Below are 17,468 nucleotides of genomic sequence, written 5' to 3' on the forward strand. Positions count from 1 at the left end.
GTTTAGTTAAACAGTCTAAATGTGGGCCAAATTGGGTGACGAGAGATGTTGGAATAGTGTATGAGCCGTTATGTGTTTAATGATGACTAAAGATAGACATGTGTTAAACATGCCCTCTTCTCTGTTAAGACCCCCCACTTCAATAATGTCCAATTATACAATAATACAATCTCCTGCAAATCCCCCCGTCTTCCACAGAGGCACATCAGCTCTAGTGCATGTTTGCCAGAGGACAGCTGCAGAAATTGAATGTGCTGTAATTTCCATAACGGTAATGGTACTAATATTCTTTGCGCTTGTTCTCTCTCTTGCATCTATCATTCTCTTTCTCCTGCAGGATGTGAGGAAACAGGAGTGGACGGCTATCATTCCTAACTCCCAGCTCATCGTTATACCATACCCACAGAATGATCCTCGCAGGTACACATGTACACACACATATGTTGAGGTTTTGTGAGGACTTTCCATAGACATAATGACTTTTATATTGTACAAACAGTATATTCAATCCATTCAATCAAAACTGTAAATCTGACCAAATTTTGTCCCTACAACATCAAAAATGTTAGGTTTTACTATCCTTGTATGAAAATTGTATATGTACACTACCAGTTAAAAGTTTATGGACAGTAAGATTTTAAATGTTTTTTTTTTAATTATCTTCTACTTATGATGCATTTATTTGATCCAAAATACAGCAAAAGCAGTAATATTATAATATTATTTCAGTAATATTATAACAAATATTTTTACTATTTATAATAGTGGCTTTCTATTTGAATATATTTTAAAATGTAATTTATTCCTGTGACCAAAGCTACATTTTCAGCATCATTACTCCAGTCTTCAGTGTCACATGATCCTTTAGAAATCATTCTAATATACTGATTTGCTGTTCAAGAAATATTTTTATTATTATTATCAATATTTAAAACAGTTAAGTAAATTTTTTTTTGGATTCTTTGATGAATAGAAAGATTCAAGATTTTTGGACGGAAAGAAATTATAGAAATGAATACTTTTGTTTAGCAAGGATGCTTTAAATTGATCAAAAGTGGGGCTGGGTAAGGTTGTATATAATGTTTAGGATGGTATAAAATGTAAAAATGCATTTTGCATAAATTGCATAAAAAAATGATCAAAAGTGATGATGAAGACATTTATAATGTTACAAAAGATTTCTATTTCAGATAAATGCTGTTCCTCTAAACATCAAAAAAAAACTAAACAAATTCTACTCTGCTGTTTTCAACATAATAATAATGTGATAAATGTTTTTTGTTGTTGTTTTTGCTTTTGGATCAAATAAATGCAGACTTGCTTGAGCAAAAAAATTTTTTTTAAAAAACAAAAATCCGTCCAAAAAATTTTGACTGGTAGTGTATTATATATCTATATATTAGGGTTGGAAATTATTAATGGCTTATGGCAAATATGCAACCAAAATGAACTAAAATGACTTATAAATTTAAGAAAAAGGGGCAAAAAAATGCCCCTGCCCTATTAAACAACGTATTATAGCTGTTGCAATTAAAATTAAATATGAAAATGAATGAAAAGTGCCCATTTGCAGATTTACACTCCATCACACTACATCAGATTGCTTTTACTTGCTCTTTGTGCAGCGTTGAGCCTTATAGCCATTCAAATGTGTTTCTGTTTAACTTAGGAATGCATTGGCCAATCAGAGGCCCTTAGATTAGTCAGCGCTAAAAATGCTGGATCTGTTCATAAGTGTACATAATCTGTTCATAAATTGCCCTCACAAATATGAAAAAAATGTTCCTGGAAATCAATTCCAGGGGACAAATATTGCCCCTTAATGGAAAAGTTGACCCTGGATCACAAAACCAGTCTTAAAGGTCCCATATTGTACACATTTCTGGAGGTTTATTTTAGTTGTTGATGTCCTTAAGAATATATATTTGCGGTATAAGTGCCAAAATCCATCTCAATATATTTTTACAGCTCCTTTTTTATGGGTTAGAATTAGTTTTTTCTTTTATGCCAAAAATGATTAGTATATTAAATAAAGACTGTTTCATGAAGATATTTTGTAAATTTTCTACCGTAAATATATCAAAACTTAATTTTTGATTAGTAATATGCATTGCGAAGAACTTCAGTTGGACAACTTTAAAGGCAATTTTCTCAATATTTTGATTTTTTGCACCCTCAGATTCCAGATTTTCAAAATAGTTGTATCTCAACTATTAATATTGTCCTATCCTAACAAACCATACATCAGTGGAAAGGTTATTTATTCAAATGTACCCTTATGACTGGTTTTGTGGTCCAGGGTCACATATTATATATATATAAAAAATATTTTACAGCCTACAACAGAAATGTTATCAAAAATGCGCCCTTTGTTCAGTCATTATTTTCGCCGCAAAGTTTCCATGTACACTTTACAAATAGTTTCTTAATTTACTACTGTCAGTATCTAACAAGATCCCTTCTAACAGCCCTCCAGTGAGAATAAACTTAAAAGCATAATAAACTTGTTAAAGTGATTAAAAGCAGCTTCACACTGTCACAGCATCCGTCACTAGCCTTAATCGAGACGGCGAGAAGGTATTTCCTCAGGCATTAATATTTAATGTGTTTACCAGCACAGCCGAGATGTATCTTAATGAAGCTGTCCGCCAATCTTTATCATAAATATTTGAGCAGATCACTTGATTTCCCGCTATTCCCCACAGACTCCGCTCGGGCTTCTTCAGCTGCCGTTTTGCTTTCAAACAATTCGTAATGATAAACAGAGCATCTCGTTCTATTCTCTCCAGTAAATGGAGAGCGTTCCACCTCTCTCGCTCTCTCTCGCTCTCCGTCTGTTATTTAAAGCGGCTCATCTTGATGTCCTGATGTCTCAGCTTGTCAGAGAAAGCGTCAGGACTGATTATATTTAGCTTTCTCGGGCTCTTTGAATCAAGCTCGCGCATGAAGGTACACAGAGCTAATAAGAGTTTTCTTCAGTGCTGTAAACTCCACATGTCACTGTTTTGATGATCTACACAGGTTTCAGGTCTTTACGTGCTCTCTCACATGTCGCTTCAGAGTTTTGAATGATGTTTAAAGTTTTTTCTGAACTTAAAGATGGCGCTCTGAAAAGTTTTCTTTTGTCTTTCTGTCTGTGTCTTTGCAGCTGGAGCGCAAAGCTCTACCTAACCCCCAGTAATATAGTCTTATTGACTGCGATTGCACTGATTGGCGTGTGCGTCTTTATTCTCGTCATCATCGGGATACTGCACTGGCAGGAGAAGGTAAGAACGAACCTCTCGTCCTTTTATTTTCAGCCTCTTGGCTTTCTCTGTTCTAAGCCCCATTGTACATCACTCACTTCTACATTCTCGGCATCTTCTGTGGATCTGTTTGAAACACTCCAGCATCTGTCTTTCCTTCTGCAGCGAAGGTTTGTGACCTTATTGGTTAGTCTTTGGTCTGCACATGTGTGTGTGAAGATCTGAGCAGATGGGTGTGTCTGTGTGTGGCCCTGCCCTCCGGCTCGCTCTGAGGGTGCTCCACACACACTGCTATGCCGCTAATTGCTTTGTTCTGTCCTTTCAGCATATCAAATCTGTTCCTCATTATCCCACACAACATGTCCTCCAGGGTGTTATGTGTGAGTTTGTGCACGTGAACGCGGGAGTTTTCGTCTTTGTGTGTGGGAAGGTGATTGTTTGTTTTCTTGTTCGCTCTCTGTTCTTCTGAATGTGTGAATTCATTCCTTTTAAAAACTCAGGATGGGTCACAACAGTCGGCTAATCAACTAGTTGCCCAACAACTGATTTGGGAGGTGGATGAGTTTACCTAAAATTTAATTAGCTTGCTGCACTGGGCTTTTAACTGTTAGACCATTTCAAAGAAATGATAGCCGTACACATTCAGACAGACATCTTTGACTATTGCGTCATATCCCATGCTGTTCTTTTAAGACAGCTTATCAAGTTTTAAATAGTCCTACTTTTAAAGACCACTTTATTCTGTTTGAGTGCAGGAACGTCTTACGTAACATTCCCCAAGAAACACGTCCAATTGGGGTAAACGCGAAACCATCTTTGCTTAAGACCAATTAGCCGACTAGTCATTCAGTTTAGAGTTGATTTATAAATAGCTTTATAAATAGAATTTCCCTACTGAAAAAAAACATGCTTGCCTGGTTTAAGATAAGCCTATTCAATCTGGTGTTCAGCTGTGTTCAGTTGAGTTTCCACGATTGACCAGCAGAAAAAGGCCAAAATCCCCTCTAAAACAGTGGTTCTCAATCTTATTGATTTCATATTGACTCTGTATGTGTTTATTGCAGATTAACCTCTTTGTTGCTAATATTAATTACATTTTAGTTCTCCATTTTATCACTTCTTTAAAGGCATAGTTCACCCAGAAACGGAAATTCTGTCATTAATTACTCACCCTCATGTCGTTCCAAACCTGCAAGAACTTTGTTCATCTTTGGAACTCAAATTCAACAGTTTTCAATTTTCAAAACTTTGTTGAATAGAGTTTTTAATGAAATCTGAGAGCTGTCTGATCCTGCATAGACAGCAGTGTAACTAGAATCCAGAAAAATAGTGAGGACATGAATAAATTAGTCCATGTGACAGCAGTGGTTCAACCTTAATTTTATAAAGCTACGAGAATAATTTTTGTGCGCAAAGAAAACAAAAAGAGTGATTTATTCTCTTCCGTGACAGTCTTCGAGGCACATTCAGGAGACGTGGTACTCTCGCGAATGTCTTCGACTGACACAGAAAAATAGAAATTAAAAAATAAAGTTGTTATTTTTGTGTTCTTTGCGCACAAAAAGTATTCACATAACTTCATACAAATACAGTTGAACCACTGATGTCACATGGACTATTTTACTGATGTCCTTACTACCTTTCTGGGCTTTGAACTTAGTTGCATTGCTGTCTATGCAGGGTCAGAAAGCTCTCAGATTTCATCAAAAATATCTTAATTTGTTTTACCGAAGATGAACGAAGGTCTTATGGATTTGAAACGACATGAGGGTGAGTAATTAATGACAGAATTTCATTTAACTAACAAACTAACCCTTTAAAGCTCTGTTGTCTTATTTTGAGTAATTTTTTAAAGGAGAAGTTCACTGCCCTACAAAGCAAAAAGGCAGTAACTACGCCGAGTGCAGAACTGAGAAAAATGACTTTAAAGTTATCCTGTCATCCAGCCTGTTATCCAATGTTAAAACCGTCCCGTGAGGATGCCGCGAAATCACACACATTTGAGATGAGATATTTTGTCACATAACAAAGGATGCCTTGAATGTCATGAAAATGATAATAACTCATTTTTGACCAAAAATGCAGTTACTGCCTTTTTGCTTTGTAGGGCACTTCACTTCCAGAACAAAAATTTGCAGATGATTTCCTCACCGCCTTGCCTTTAAGATGTTCATGTCTTTCTTTCTTCAGTCGATAAGAAATTATGTTTCTAGAGGAAAACATTTCAGGATTTCTCTCCATGTAGTGGACTTCTGTATGCTCCCCCTGAGTTTGAACTTCCAAAATACAGTTTAAATGCAGCTTTAAAGGGCTCTAAAAGATCCCAGCTGAGGAAGAAGGGTCTTATCTAACAAAGCAATCTCTTGAAGTTCACTATATAAAGAGAAATCCTGAAATGTTCTCCTCAAAAAACCTAATTTCTTATTGACTGAATAAAGAAAGACATGAACATCTTGGATGACAAGAGGGTGAGTAAATTATCTGTAAAAGTTTGTTCTGGAAGTGAACTTCTCTCTTTTAAGTAATCTTGAGGCCTCTTGTGGGACCAGTTCTCTAAAACCAACCAAAAGACCAAACTAAGAGAGCAGCTAAGTAACCAGAGTTTGTTTTTTAACTAGATGTTCTATGTTCTGAATTCCCTGTTATTTCATAATTTGAGTTTTTTTCTTATCATTGTGAAGATGCCACATAACAATAAAGATTAATGTCAATGTTGCCTAAAACCCTTGCCTAGGGAGTTTCCAACCCTTTGGAGGTCCTGTAGATCTACAAATGTATGCAGTGTTGTGAAGGTTACTTTGGAGATGTAATAGGTTGCAGATTACAAGTTACCCTAGTGTAACTAGTTTACTACTTTATTCATGTAACTGATTACATTTGATTACTTTTCAAAATTTCTAATTAATGTTTTCTAATCATTTTCAAACATTTAAAGCAGGCAGGGTTAACCTTACAGTAGTACTCAACATTTATTACTGTCGGACTTTCAAAATCCTTCATCACTTGATTTAAGATTATAACAATTTGATTTCAAAGCACAGCCACCAGAAAATCAGCCTTTAGAACATTTTTTACTTTGAGATCATTCTAAGGTTAAATACAGAGTTAAAATCATAACAAGGTATAGTTCAATATCTGTGATACTGTTTTTGAAATCAAGTCTTTGCTCAACTGTGACAGGAAACACTGGCATCTAATAATGCTTTAGAAAAAACAGTCAATCTTAAAAAAATAAAGCATATACTTTAACCTAAATATGAAATAAACAGTTATGGAATAAGCATGTCCTGTTCTGTGTCCTAAACACCTGAAACATTTTTTCTCAGTAACTGTAACAGATTACAGTTACATTTATTTTATAATTAAATTACGTAACTCCATTACATGTAACTAGTTACTCCCCAACACTGATCACATGATGCTATGTGGCACAGGATGCGTGTTAGAAAACATTATTTTGAAAGAAAAAAAAAACAGAGGAAAAAAAATAATATATAATGTCAAAACTAGCAAATATTTGTTAAATAGCAAAAAAAAATCATTATTTTGACTCTGTCTAATGCACTTGCCCGCTACCACTGGGGTGTGCAGGGTGTTTATTGGGACACCTTTTTTGTCTTTTTCTTCTTTTAAGAGCGCCTGTTTGTGTTCACGTATTCAAAGGCGCTATGGCGGTCCTGGCGGTGCTCTGAGTGCGCATGTGTGCGAGGAGTGAAGAGCTGTTCTGGTGTTGGCGTCCTCTCAAAGCCATCTGCTGTGGGTGCCTGATTATGCGCGCTGAAAACCATAATTGCTCTCTGCTCAGGGAAGCGCTTCCCACTACACGACCTTCATTGGAGTTGACACTGCATTAAAATAACATGCTGGCTCCATATCTCTCTTCCTCAGCCCTGCAATTATATATTTGACAAAGGGGAAGAGAGAGGCTGAAGAAAGGCCTAGAGAGGGAGTATTTTGGCTCTTTGTCTTGTCTTGATGACTGCTTGATGGAGCATGGGCTTTCCTGATGCACATGTTCAGGTGACGATTAGCATTGCTCACTTATTCAGCTATTAAAAGGTCAGGAAGCGGCCCATTCTCCTCCGCCTGTTTGAGAGAAGCTCCGTAGCCCTGTTTTTCTCTGCACAACTGACGCTGTGAGCTGTGTAGGCTGCAGGTGGTCTATTATCGCATGTTGCTACATTACCAGACTGTAACACATTACCGCTCGCGTTTTCCGCGACTCTCTCCATTTATTGCAGCTTCTCGCGATCCAAATATAGCACAGCTCCCTGCTTCTAGTCATAGAGCTGCATTTGTCTAAATGTTTTCGCATGAAATTCCAGGATAAGAATGAGCATATGCCAATGCGAAGCGGTGGAAATGTCAGCCCACTTGCGCAGATTGACTTCTACACTCATGTGACCCCTAATGAAAATGCATGTTCTCTTCGGACACGGCTTAAAGCATCTGATACGCAAAGCGTTTTTTTCCCTCTCTCTCTTTGTCTGTGCCCTCTATCTTCATTGCCCCCCATGACAGCTTGTAATTGAAGTGGCTTTAGTAGATAAGAGAGGGCAACCTGTAGTGCCTGTGAAAATAGCATTTGGAGAGGACTCAGCAGATCTCTCCATTTCTGCGGACCGTTCCATTTGCATCCCTGTGGGAGGGGCGCGATATTAGAAGAAGATAAGACGCAGTATTTCCTCTTTGCCTCCGGCTTCTTTCTTCATCCTGCTCAATGTCGCGGGAAAGACACAAATAGATGAGGTACTGAGGTGTTCTGTATCATTTGCATGTCTGCATGGGGCAGAAACACACCTTGTCTTCCTGCACGTAGACGTCCTCGGTTAAAGAAATGCCTGAAGAGATGTGTTAAGACGTGATGACAAGTAAAAGCGTTTTCTTTTTTGTTCTTTTTTTATGTTTTGTCATTGAATTTTTTTGTTTTAGTAGGGTTATAATGACGAAAGGAGCTACATCAGCTCAGTTACTCAAAAAGAATAAGAAACATACAGTAGCACGTTGTTTCCTTTATAAATTAGTTGATATTGGGTATTTAATTATGCCTTTTTTAGTACAAAAAAGCATACATTTCATTTATCAGTAAATTAAAACTAAATAAGCATTGACTTTTTGGTATCACACAGAATTTTAAAGTTGCGACTGAAAACAAGTGACAACAATATATATATATATATATATATATATATATATATATATATATATATATATATATATATATAATTTTTTTTTTGGACACATATTTTGAAACTAATTATCAAATCAGGCAGGGACTTGGCTTAGTCCGTCTATTTGTTACATGGAGGAACAAGAAACAAAAAAAAACAAAAAAGAAAAAACTTGTTTTTAATGAAACAAGCATGGATGAATTGTTTCCAAAAAGATGCATTTATAAAATAAGGTGAAGTCCATATTATAGTCTCACATAGCCAGACCTTCAGACTAACGCCAGAAGGTCTGGGAACTTTGGCCACATTGAATGGCCAAGGACCGCCCCAGAAACCATGGTACAGACAGGTAAAGCAACCAATCACGTTTCGTTTTGTGCCGTGTCATATGCAGGGCCATGGAAATGTTCCCACAATAACAGACTGGTGTGTACAACTCTTGGATGTATTTAAAGAGTGTATACTGCAGACTTAATTATATGATTATAGGGGTTTCACAATACGCTAATATCTCGATATGAATTCCACAATATGATGTTTTTTGTGATATTTAAAAAAAAAGAACTTGGAAAAAATTTAATTTACATTTTGTACATTTTAAAGTTAAAGTTGTCTATTGCACTTTGAGAGTTCAAAATAAAGAGCTCCAACCCATATTCTTAACTAAGAAAACTTAAAGGGGTCCTATTATGCTCTTTTACGAAGTCATTATTTTGTTTTGGGGTGCACTAAAACATGCTCTCATGCTTGGTGGTTCGAAAAACGCATAATTTTTCACATAATTTACATTATTACAATGGCTGGCACAAATGGCTCAATTAGTTCGGGGTTCCACCTTCCGAAAAACCAAATGTCTTGTGATTGGTTAGCAGTCCCACTGCGTTGCGATTGGCCAACAGCTTAGAAGGCGTTCAGTCCTGCCACGCTCCTTCCCAAAGCAGCAAACTAGATTAAAGTCATTCTTACGTTTAAAATATGGATATTTTTCTTACAAAAACAAATCGGATCGCTAAAGGAGGCTTTTACTGACCCCTCTGGAGCCATGTGAGACACTTTTTATTATGGATCGACTTGTTTTGGACTGATGGAGAGAAACACTTGTCTATGCCGTTCAGTTCTAAAGCTTGGAAGTGCCAGGATTATTTTTAATATAACTCCGATTGCATTCGTCTGAAAGCAGTAAGTCATATACACCTAGGATGCATGAGGGTGAGCAAAAAAAAACGCTACAGTATTGTTTGTCCTATCATCAGCCTGCGAGATCACTGATACGTGATATTACCATTATTGTGCTACTGTATTTAATTATTTGCATGCCCGAAACCATAAGGCTAGTGAAGCTATCTACACTGTATGATGAATACATTTCTTACCACACACTGCACGTCTACGGCACGGCTCCATCACGTCCCCGGATGATCGTCACTTATGACTTATCACTCGGGTTTACAGCAGTCACGGCTCTGTGTGTGTTTCGACCCTCTATACCACACACGTCAAAAGCACGGTTACAGCAGGTATACCGGAGCACTTCGCGGACAATTTAGTCAAAGCTCAATTATACGAGCCGATCTGCGGCTTGCTGAAGCATCCCAGAAGCGGCTGTCCATAATACATGCAAAAGTTAGGCAAATCCCGCACCCGCCAACGAATTGATTTTACATAGGCGGGATTTACGTTGTGACCTCCAGTGATGGGAATAACGGTGCTATAAATAAACGGCGTTACTAACGGCGATACTTTTTTCAGTAACGAGTAATCAAACGAATTACTGTTTCCCCGTTACATCGCCGTTACCGTTACTGACAATAAAATGCGCGTTACTATAACTGAGAACACTGAAGTGGAATCTATCGTTTGCACGTGCTTTTGAGTCCTGCTTATTTAAAGTGAAAGAGAGACTCATTTGCGCACTCTCTTACGGATTATTGTCTGTGCGCCCACAGAACGCGAAAAGGACAGTGACAGATTTAAACACTTGTTAAAGGAGTAAGCAAATGTAATATTGATTTAATACAACAGTTCAATAATAAGAAAATATAAAATGACTTACGTTGTCTGACTATATCTCTATTGCCTGATTTTACTCTATTTCTTTAAATGAAAATATTTCTAAATAAGTAACAGCTCAGCCGCTGCGCATCTCTAAAAGCAAAACAGCACGTTTTGAACGAATCTTCAGTTCATTATTATCCATTCATAAAGACAGTCACTTGCTTCATTCCCGAATGAATCAGCCGTTCAAACGAATCATTTGTCTTACTGACACCTGCTGGCGGATTTAGTGTCATTGTAAGGTATACTTAGTTATTTAAATTTAATATATTTAATAAATAATTAATAAATTTAATTTCTATATTAAAAATGTATATTTAAAACATTTATCTCAACGTGAATTTATTTGCACTCATGCCACCTCTCAGCCTCATTAAATGTCTGAAATTGCCCCTACAAGCCACTTTTGTGTTCCTTTGTGCCACCTCTGTAGTACAAATAATTTTTTATTAATAGCCTACTAATTTTATATGATTGGTAATTTATTTGTCTTATTCTGCTATTATATTGTTTTAATTAGAAATGTTAAAAATAAAATATAATAAATCTTTTTTTTTTATTTGACAGATAATGACGTTTAATAAAAATAAAAAAATGCCATTACAAAGGTAAAAAGAAACTGCCACTGTAAATCACATTAATGAGTCAATTATCACCTCAAGGCTAATTTTTTATCAGAATTTTTTATTATTGATCAGAAGATGCTTCAACATGTTTTCAATTAGTAGGACACGCACTATAAGAAGGGAAAAAAACTGCTTATAAAGTGGGTGTGTGACAGGTATGGCTGTGGAATGGTGTTGATTTTTCGGAGGAAAAATTTTCAGTCAGAAGATTTTTTTTTATATTTAGACTTATTTGTTGACCACGATGATTTTCCTATCGCGATACCACGATATTGATAATATCGTTACATCCCTAGTTTATTCTGATAAGCGCTCATTGTCACAGTTGTGTCACAACAGCTTTCTTCTTCTAAGAGGGGGTTTGGCATCACAACACCTTTGTTTCCAGGCAGAGCGTTAAAGAACGTGACACACGTCTCCCGGAAATCCTGTATAATTAAAGTGTTTCTAATTTTGTCTGCCATACGCATCAGACGTTCAGCCAATGGACTGTAGGCGTCATGTCTGAGGCTGAGACTAATTTCATGGCAACTTTAATACTGCTATTGAAAACAAAACCATATTACAAATATGTGACACCGTAATTTAATTGAACAAATAATGTAATATTGATCCGTTTATTGAATTACCAAAGGAGAACATGATTTTGACATGGAAAGGTCTTTATAAAATTGCCTCACAGGCAACACGACTGCATCTAATCCTCCTCCGTGCGGGAGATTGCGGATATGTGTGGGTCATGTGAATGTCAGCCTGTCAGCACATGTATGCTGTACTATAAGTTGCCTACAGCTTCATCGGTACCTGTTTTTATGTACATATATATGTTCAACAATGTCAGCGCCTTGAGGTGTGCCTGTTGGAGAGCGCATGTCAAACCCAGTGTGTGGCATTTCTGCAATGAAAACATAATACAAAATTGTCCGATGGAAAAAAAAGAACGTGGAAATTCAGCTTCCCCTTAGTGCTGTGGCTGTTAGAAATCATGTGAAGTTGCATCATTAAATTGCTTGCAGCTGATCTGACAAAGACTATTACAGTACTATTACTTATAAGCTGCTGCTGGAAGAACTAAAATGTTCAGACATGGTATAACTGCAATTCTTGCTGTTTAGCTTGAAGGAGCGTACAGGCTATTTTTATCACTCACTATATAATTAAGTCAAGCACTCATGACAGAGTAATCAATGAGTGGCCTGTGACTCACTGAACACACTTAAATGGACCTGAAATGAGGATGAGCCCATAGGTATGTCTCTCACAACTTCATTTGAGCTACAACCCTCAATTATGGCAGTGAATGGTGATGTTGATGTGACTCGGCACCGTATCATGTGGAAAAATCCGACATATAGCAGTGTATCTTGCGAATAGATATCATCTGGATGCTCCTGAGCAGATAGCGTAGGGCTTGACAGCGCTCAGTCAAAGCCTCGGGCTCTTTTTGCATGGTCTGTGAGATATAAAGTCCTTTTGAAAAGGAAAATAATCCCTTCTTATATCTGTCTGCCACATTTTTCCTTTTTTTCTTAACTGATTTGCCAGTTTGCTTATGGTCGCCGTGCTTACTAGGTGGGAAACGACAAACCTAAAGCTAAAAATACATCCAAGTGACCCTTATAGAACAGGCGAGCCAATTCACAAGTGTCTCACAGAGGGACCCGTTGCGTGAGTCACTCATACTAGCTGAGAATAGACATCGTTTTTGCCATCACCGAGACAGGATAATCACTGAGCGCGCACACACACACACACACGCTCACTCTCCAGGCTTGGCAGTGTGTGTTATTATCAGTCTCGGGCAGCAAGTGTCTGGTGCTGGCTCTATCTGTGATCGCACACAGAGGTATTTCGCCGTGGTAAAGTGTGCCATTGTGTGTGTAATGAGTTCTCTGTCTGTCTCGCTCTCTTTGTGTCTGTCCTTTTTCTCTCCCGATGTATCAAACGCCATTGTGTTGTGTTTGCATTCAACTCACTGGCACGGTTAACGTGCGAGACCAGTTTCTCAGGACCGTGAAGATACAGCTTGTAGCAAACTTTGATTGTTTGTGTGTTGCAGAAAGCAGATGACCGGGAGAAGAGACAGGAGGCCCATCGCTTCCATTTTGATGCCATGTGAGATGTGGGTAAACACTGAGAAGATTGAGTCTTCTTTCATTTCAGTGGTTCATTTATTTTTCCACTTACTTTTTTTCCACACTGGAGCATTTTATGCATTTAATAAGGTTTGAAATCAGAGGAATCAATCTAAATATGAATAGCTTGAATGGTGATGTGTCTCTGTTGACTTTTGAAGAGAAGACGTACAGTTGAAGTCAAAAGTTTACATACACTTTTCAGAATCTGCAAAATGTTGATTATGTTACCAAAATTAAAGGGATTTTACAAAATGCATGTTATTTTTTATTTAGTACTGACTTTAATAAGATATTTAACATGAAATATGTTTACATATAGTCCATAAGAGAAAATAATAGTTGAATTTATAAAAATTACCCTGTTCAAAATTTTACATGATACATTTACCTGATAGTTCATGAGTCCCTTGTTTGTAATTAAGTTAAACTGCCCACTGATCTTCAGAAAAGTCCTTCAGGTCCCAGAAATTTTTTTTTTTTTTCAGCATTTTTGTATATTTAAACCCTTTCCAACAAAGACTGTGTGACTTTAAGATCCATCTTTTCACACTGAGGACAACTGAGGGACTCATATGCAACTATTACAGAAGGTGTAAACGCTCACTGATGCTCCAGAAGGAAAACCAATGCATTAAGAGCCAGGGGTGAAAACTTTTGAACCGAATGAAGAACATTTTTCTTCTTTTGCCCAAATATCATATTTTTTTAAAGTACTGCCCTTCGGAGGCTACAGAAGATATTCACATGTTTTCTGTAAGACTGAATAAGTTCTATTTACCCTGGTATTCAAAAAAAAGTTTTCTACCCCGGCTCTGAATGTATTGTGTTTCCTTCTGAAGCATGAGTGAGTGTTTGAAACTTCTGTAATAGTTGTATATGAGTCCCTCAGTTGTCCTCAGTGTGAAAAGATGGATCTTAAAGTCATACAGTCTTTGTTGGAAAGGGTTCAAATAATAATTTCACAAAAATGCTGAAAAACCAAAGAATTTTCTGGGACCTGAAGGATTTTTCTAAAGAACAGCTGGCAGTTTATCTGTTTAACTGTCAGTTTAACAAGGAACTCATGAACATCTATCACTAAACAAAAAAAACAAAAGCTGTGGATCATTCAGGTAACAACAAAGTGTTAAAAATCATGCATGTAAACTTTTGAACAGGGTCATTTTTATAAATTCAACTATTATTTTCTCTTGTGGACTACATGTAAATGCCTTTTATGTGACATCTTATTCAGGTCAGTACTAAATAAAAAATAACATGCATTTTGTACGATTCCGCTTATTTAAAATAATACCATTTTGCAGATTCTGCAAGGTGTATGTAAACTTTTGACTTCAACTGTATGTTTCTGTCAAGTTTGTTTACATGATCCGAAATGCATAATGTTATTTGCACAATGAAATGAGAGAAAAGTGTTTGGTGCCATTTTTTTGTACTTTGGTTTGGGTTTTTAAAACCTTTTCTTTGTCTGTATTGTTAAAGTAACCGGTAAATGTCAAGTGGGCAGAAACAGAACCGGTAATTTTCTCTTCTCGTTTTGTTTCAAGGTTTCTGTTGTGTGTTTTGAAGGACTTAATTAATTTCAGCCTTTATGTCTATGAATGTGACTCCCTGATAGTTTTTTCACATCACTGAACCTCTTTACTAAATAAATGCTTTGAATCTAAGCGCTACATGAGGCCCCTGGTTAACAAAGGTGTTCTCTGCAAACTGATTTTATTAGGTATTTAGCAGTATTTAGCAGTCGGGCATTAAAAAAAAGCATATTCTTTTACAATAAAGTATTGCTTTAGCTATCAGCACTCAGTGCCAACCACATCCAAATGATTCCCCTGAGAGTTTAGTGTTTCGATTCATTAACTTGACAGTGGATATCAGCATTATATAGGGAGTCAACTCCCCAATCCTAATTGCCCGTAGTCAACATAAAGCAGGTTGTCCTTTCTGTTTTTGTTCTAGTAATTCCCTATGTGTCTGTCTTCTTTCCAGTTTTAAGGCACTGTTATCAATACTTCAACTGTTTTTCCATTGTCACTAATGCCTTCAGGTACTTTTCCTTTATTCATAAGTGGTGTTATTTATTTCATTTACCCGTTTTTAAAACACTGGAGATTAATTATGTGATTTTTGTGAATGGTTTTGTTCTTAGCTGTATATATCTGACAGGTGCTCTGATCCATGCATTGATTTATATGCTAATCTCTTTTACCTTTGAAAACGGTGTTGTTATGGTGCACTCTATGCACATTAATTAAGTGATCATTGTCAAACCACAGTAATACAGCTGCATACTAAACTTGCATGTTAACTGGCATGCAATTGTTGCAGATGGTTTTCGTTAATTGTTTCTGGTCAGGTGCATATTTGTCCTAACAGGTTGTGCATCTGTGCTCTGTTTTAATTATTATTGAATCACTCTCATTTTTTTGGTTGCATTGTAAGTCAGTAAATGTCTTTTGGAATGTTGTATTGGAAATAAACATGACCAAATGCTTTATTACCTCATGTGTTTGCCTCAAGTTGTTTTGGGTTGATTTGAAATTCACTTCCAGTTTGGATACACCTCAGAGTCAGAGATATTAATCATCGGCAATGAATTCAATCTTTTACCCTGAAAAACAAAAACACCATTTGTACACTAAACAATGCTGGGTTATTTTTTTTAACCCAAATGCTGAGGTCAACTTGTTGGGTCATTTTATTGGGTTGTTGTTGTTTTTTTACCCAGGTGCTCTGTTTTTTTTTTTTTCTGCACTCTAAAAAATGCTGGGTTATTTTTTTTAACCCAAATGCTGGATTCAGCTTGTTGGGTCATTTTATTGGGTTAATTTGATTTTTTTTTTTTTTTTTAATCCAGGTGCTAGATAGTTTTTCTGCACTCTAAAAAATGCTGGGTTATTTTTTTTAACCCAAATGCTGGATTCAACTTGTTTTTTTATAATTAATAATTTTATTAGGGTAACTTTAAAAAAAAAAAATTTTACCCAGGTTTTTCTAGACTATAAAAAATGCTGTGTTAATTATTTTAGCCTAAATGCTGGGTTCAGCTTGTTGGGTCATTTTATCAGGGTTACTTTTAATATTTTTTTACCCAGGTGCTGGGTGAGTTTTTTTTTTCTGGACTCTAAAAAATGCTGTGTTATTTTTCTTTTTAACCCAAGTGCTGAGTTCAGCTTGTTGGGTCATTTTATTGGGTTATTTTTAAGATTTTTTTACCCAGCTGCTGGGTAGCTTTTCTGCATACAGATATTTTTTTTTTTTTTTTTACCCAGATGTTGGTTCCAGCTTGTTGGGAAGCTGCTGGGTCGTTTTAATGTGTTATTAAATATTGTTTTTTTGTTTTGTTTTTTTAATACCCAACTGCTGGGTTGAGCCTGTCTCAGACAAAACACCCCAGCTGCTGAGTTATAGTCAAAGTGCAGGCTTTTGCGTCCTCTCAGTACAAAGATTTGGTGTACCTCTTCAGCGAAATAAAGGTTTGTATACAATTAATTTAATTTACAAAGTCTTTACTGTGCTGTAAATTCATATTATTTTACAAACCGCAACATACAAGGACCAGATGTCAGTCAGCTGTTTCAGCAGCCTCCCAATAATATCCATCTGCAGTCGTTTCACATACTGAAAATGCTTTTTGTCTTGCATAACATAAACTGATTTTATTCGTTATAATACTGAATTTAATTGAATTGGATCTTTCAGCTACTAGTGAAAAGCGGGACGGCGGTCTGAGGTTCATAGTTCCCCCAACGAACAGCAGCCAATCACCGGTTTAGATTTCGCCGACACCGGCACCATAATTAGCACTGTTTCGGTGAAAAGTGATTACAGAGAACGGTTGAATGCACTTAATTTAAAATGCCACTTTTAAATGTTACATTTTTTATTTCTAAAATGCTTGTTAAACGAGTTTAAATGTGTGAAATTTTGGAATCTGCTGTATTCACCCAAATACATTTAATTTGTCATATTTTTGTCCATGGGTGTCTTGTTTACAATAAATGTTCGTCTTTTGATTATTGCTGTTGCCTCTATAATTTTGTGTGATTTTTCATTTCCAGCCAATTATAAGCCAGCAATATAATGTTTTTAAACAATCGTTGACTTAAAACAACCCAGCATGTTGGGTAAAAACATTTAACCCAACCAGTTGGGTCAAAATAACCCAGCATGTGTTGCCATATGGGTTGTGTTTCACAAGGTTCATACGTTGGAGTACTATCACTAGACAGT

At 36.5% G+C, this 17,468-nt stretch overlaps 1 protein-coding gene across 2 annotated transcripts in view; it reads left to right on the forward strand.

Moving 5' to 3' along the window:
- Positions 1–15,735, forward strand: part of itfg1 (integrin alpha FG-GAP repeat containing 1) — a 214,244-nt gene extending 198,509 nt beyond the window's left edge. For both annotated transcript variants that reach the window (XM_073836919.1, XM_073836920.1), the window contains exons 16-18: positions 338–420; positions 3,149–3,266; positions 13,157–15,735. In XM_073836919.1, the coding sequence (XP_073693020.1) occupies positions 338–420; positions 3,149–3,266; positions 13,157–13,216 (261 nt within the window). In that variant the 3' untranslated portion in view covers positions 13,217–15,735. The remainder of the gene's footprint in view (positions 1–337; positions 421–3,148; positions 3,267–13,156) is intronic.
- The last annotated feature ends 1,733 nt before the right edge of the window (positions 15,736–17,468 follow it).

This window comes from Garra rufa, chromosome 3 (genome assembly GCF_049309525.1).
Source record: "Garra rufa chromosome 3, GarRuf1.0, whole genome shotgun sequence".
NCBI classification, from domain to species: Eukaryota; Metazoa; Chordata; class Actinopteri; order Cypriniformes; family Cyprinidae; genus Garra; species Garra rufa.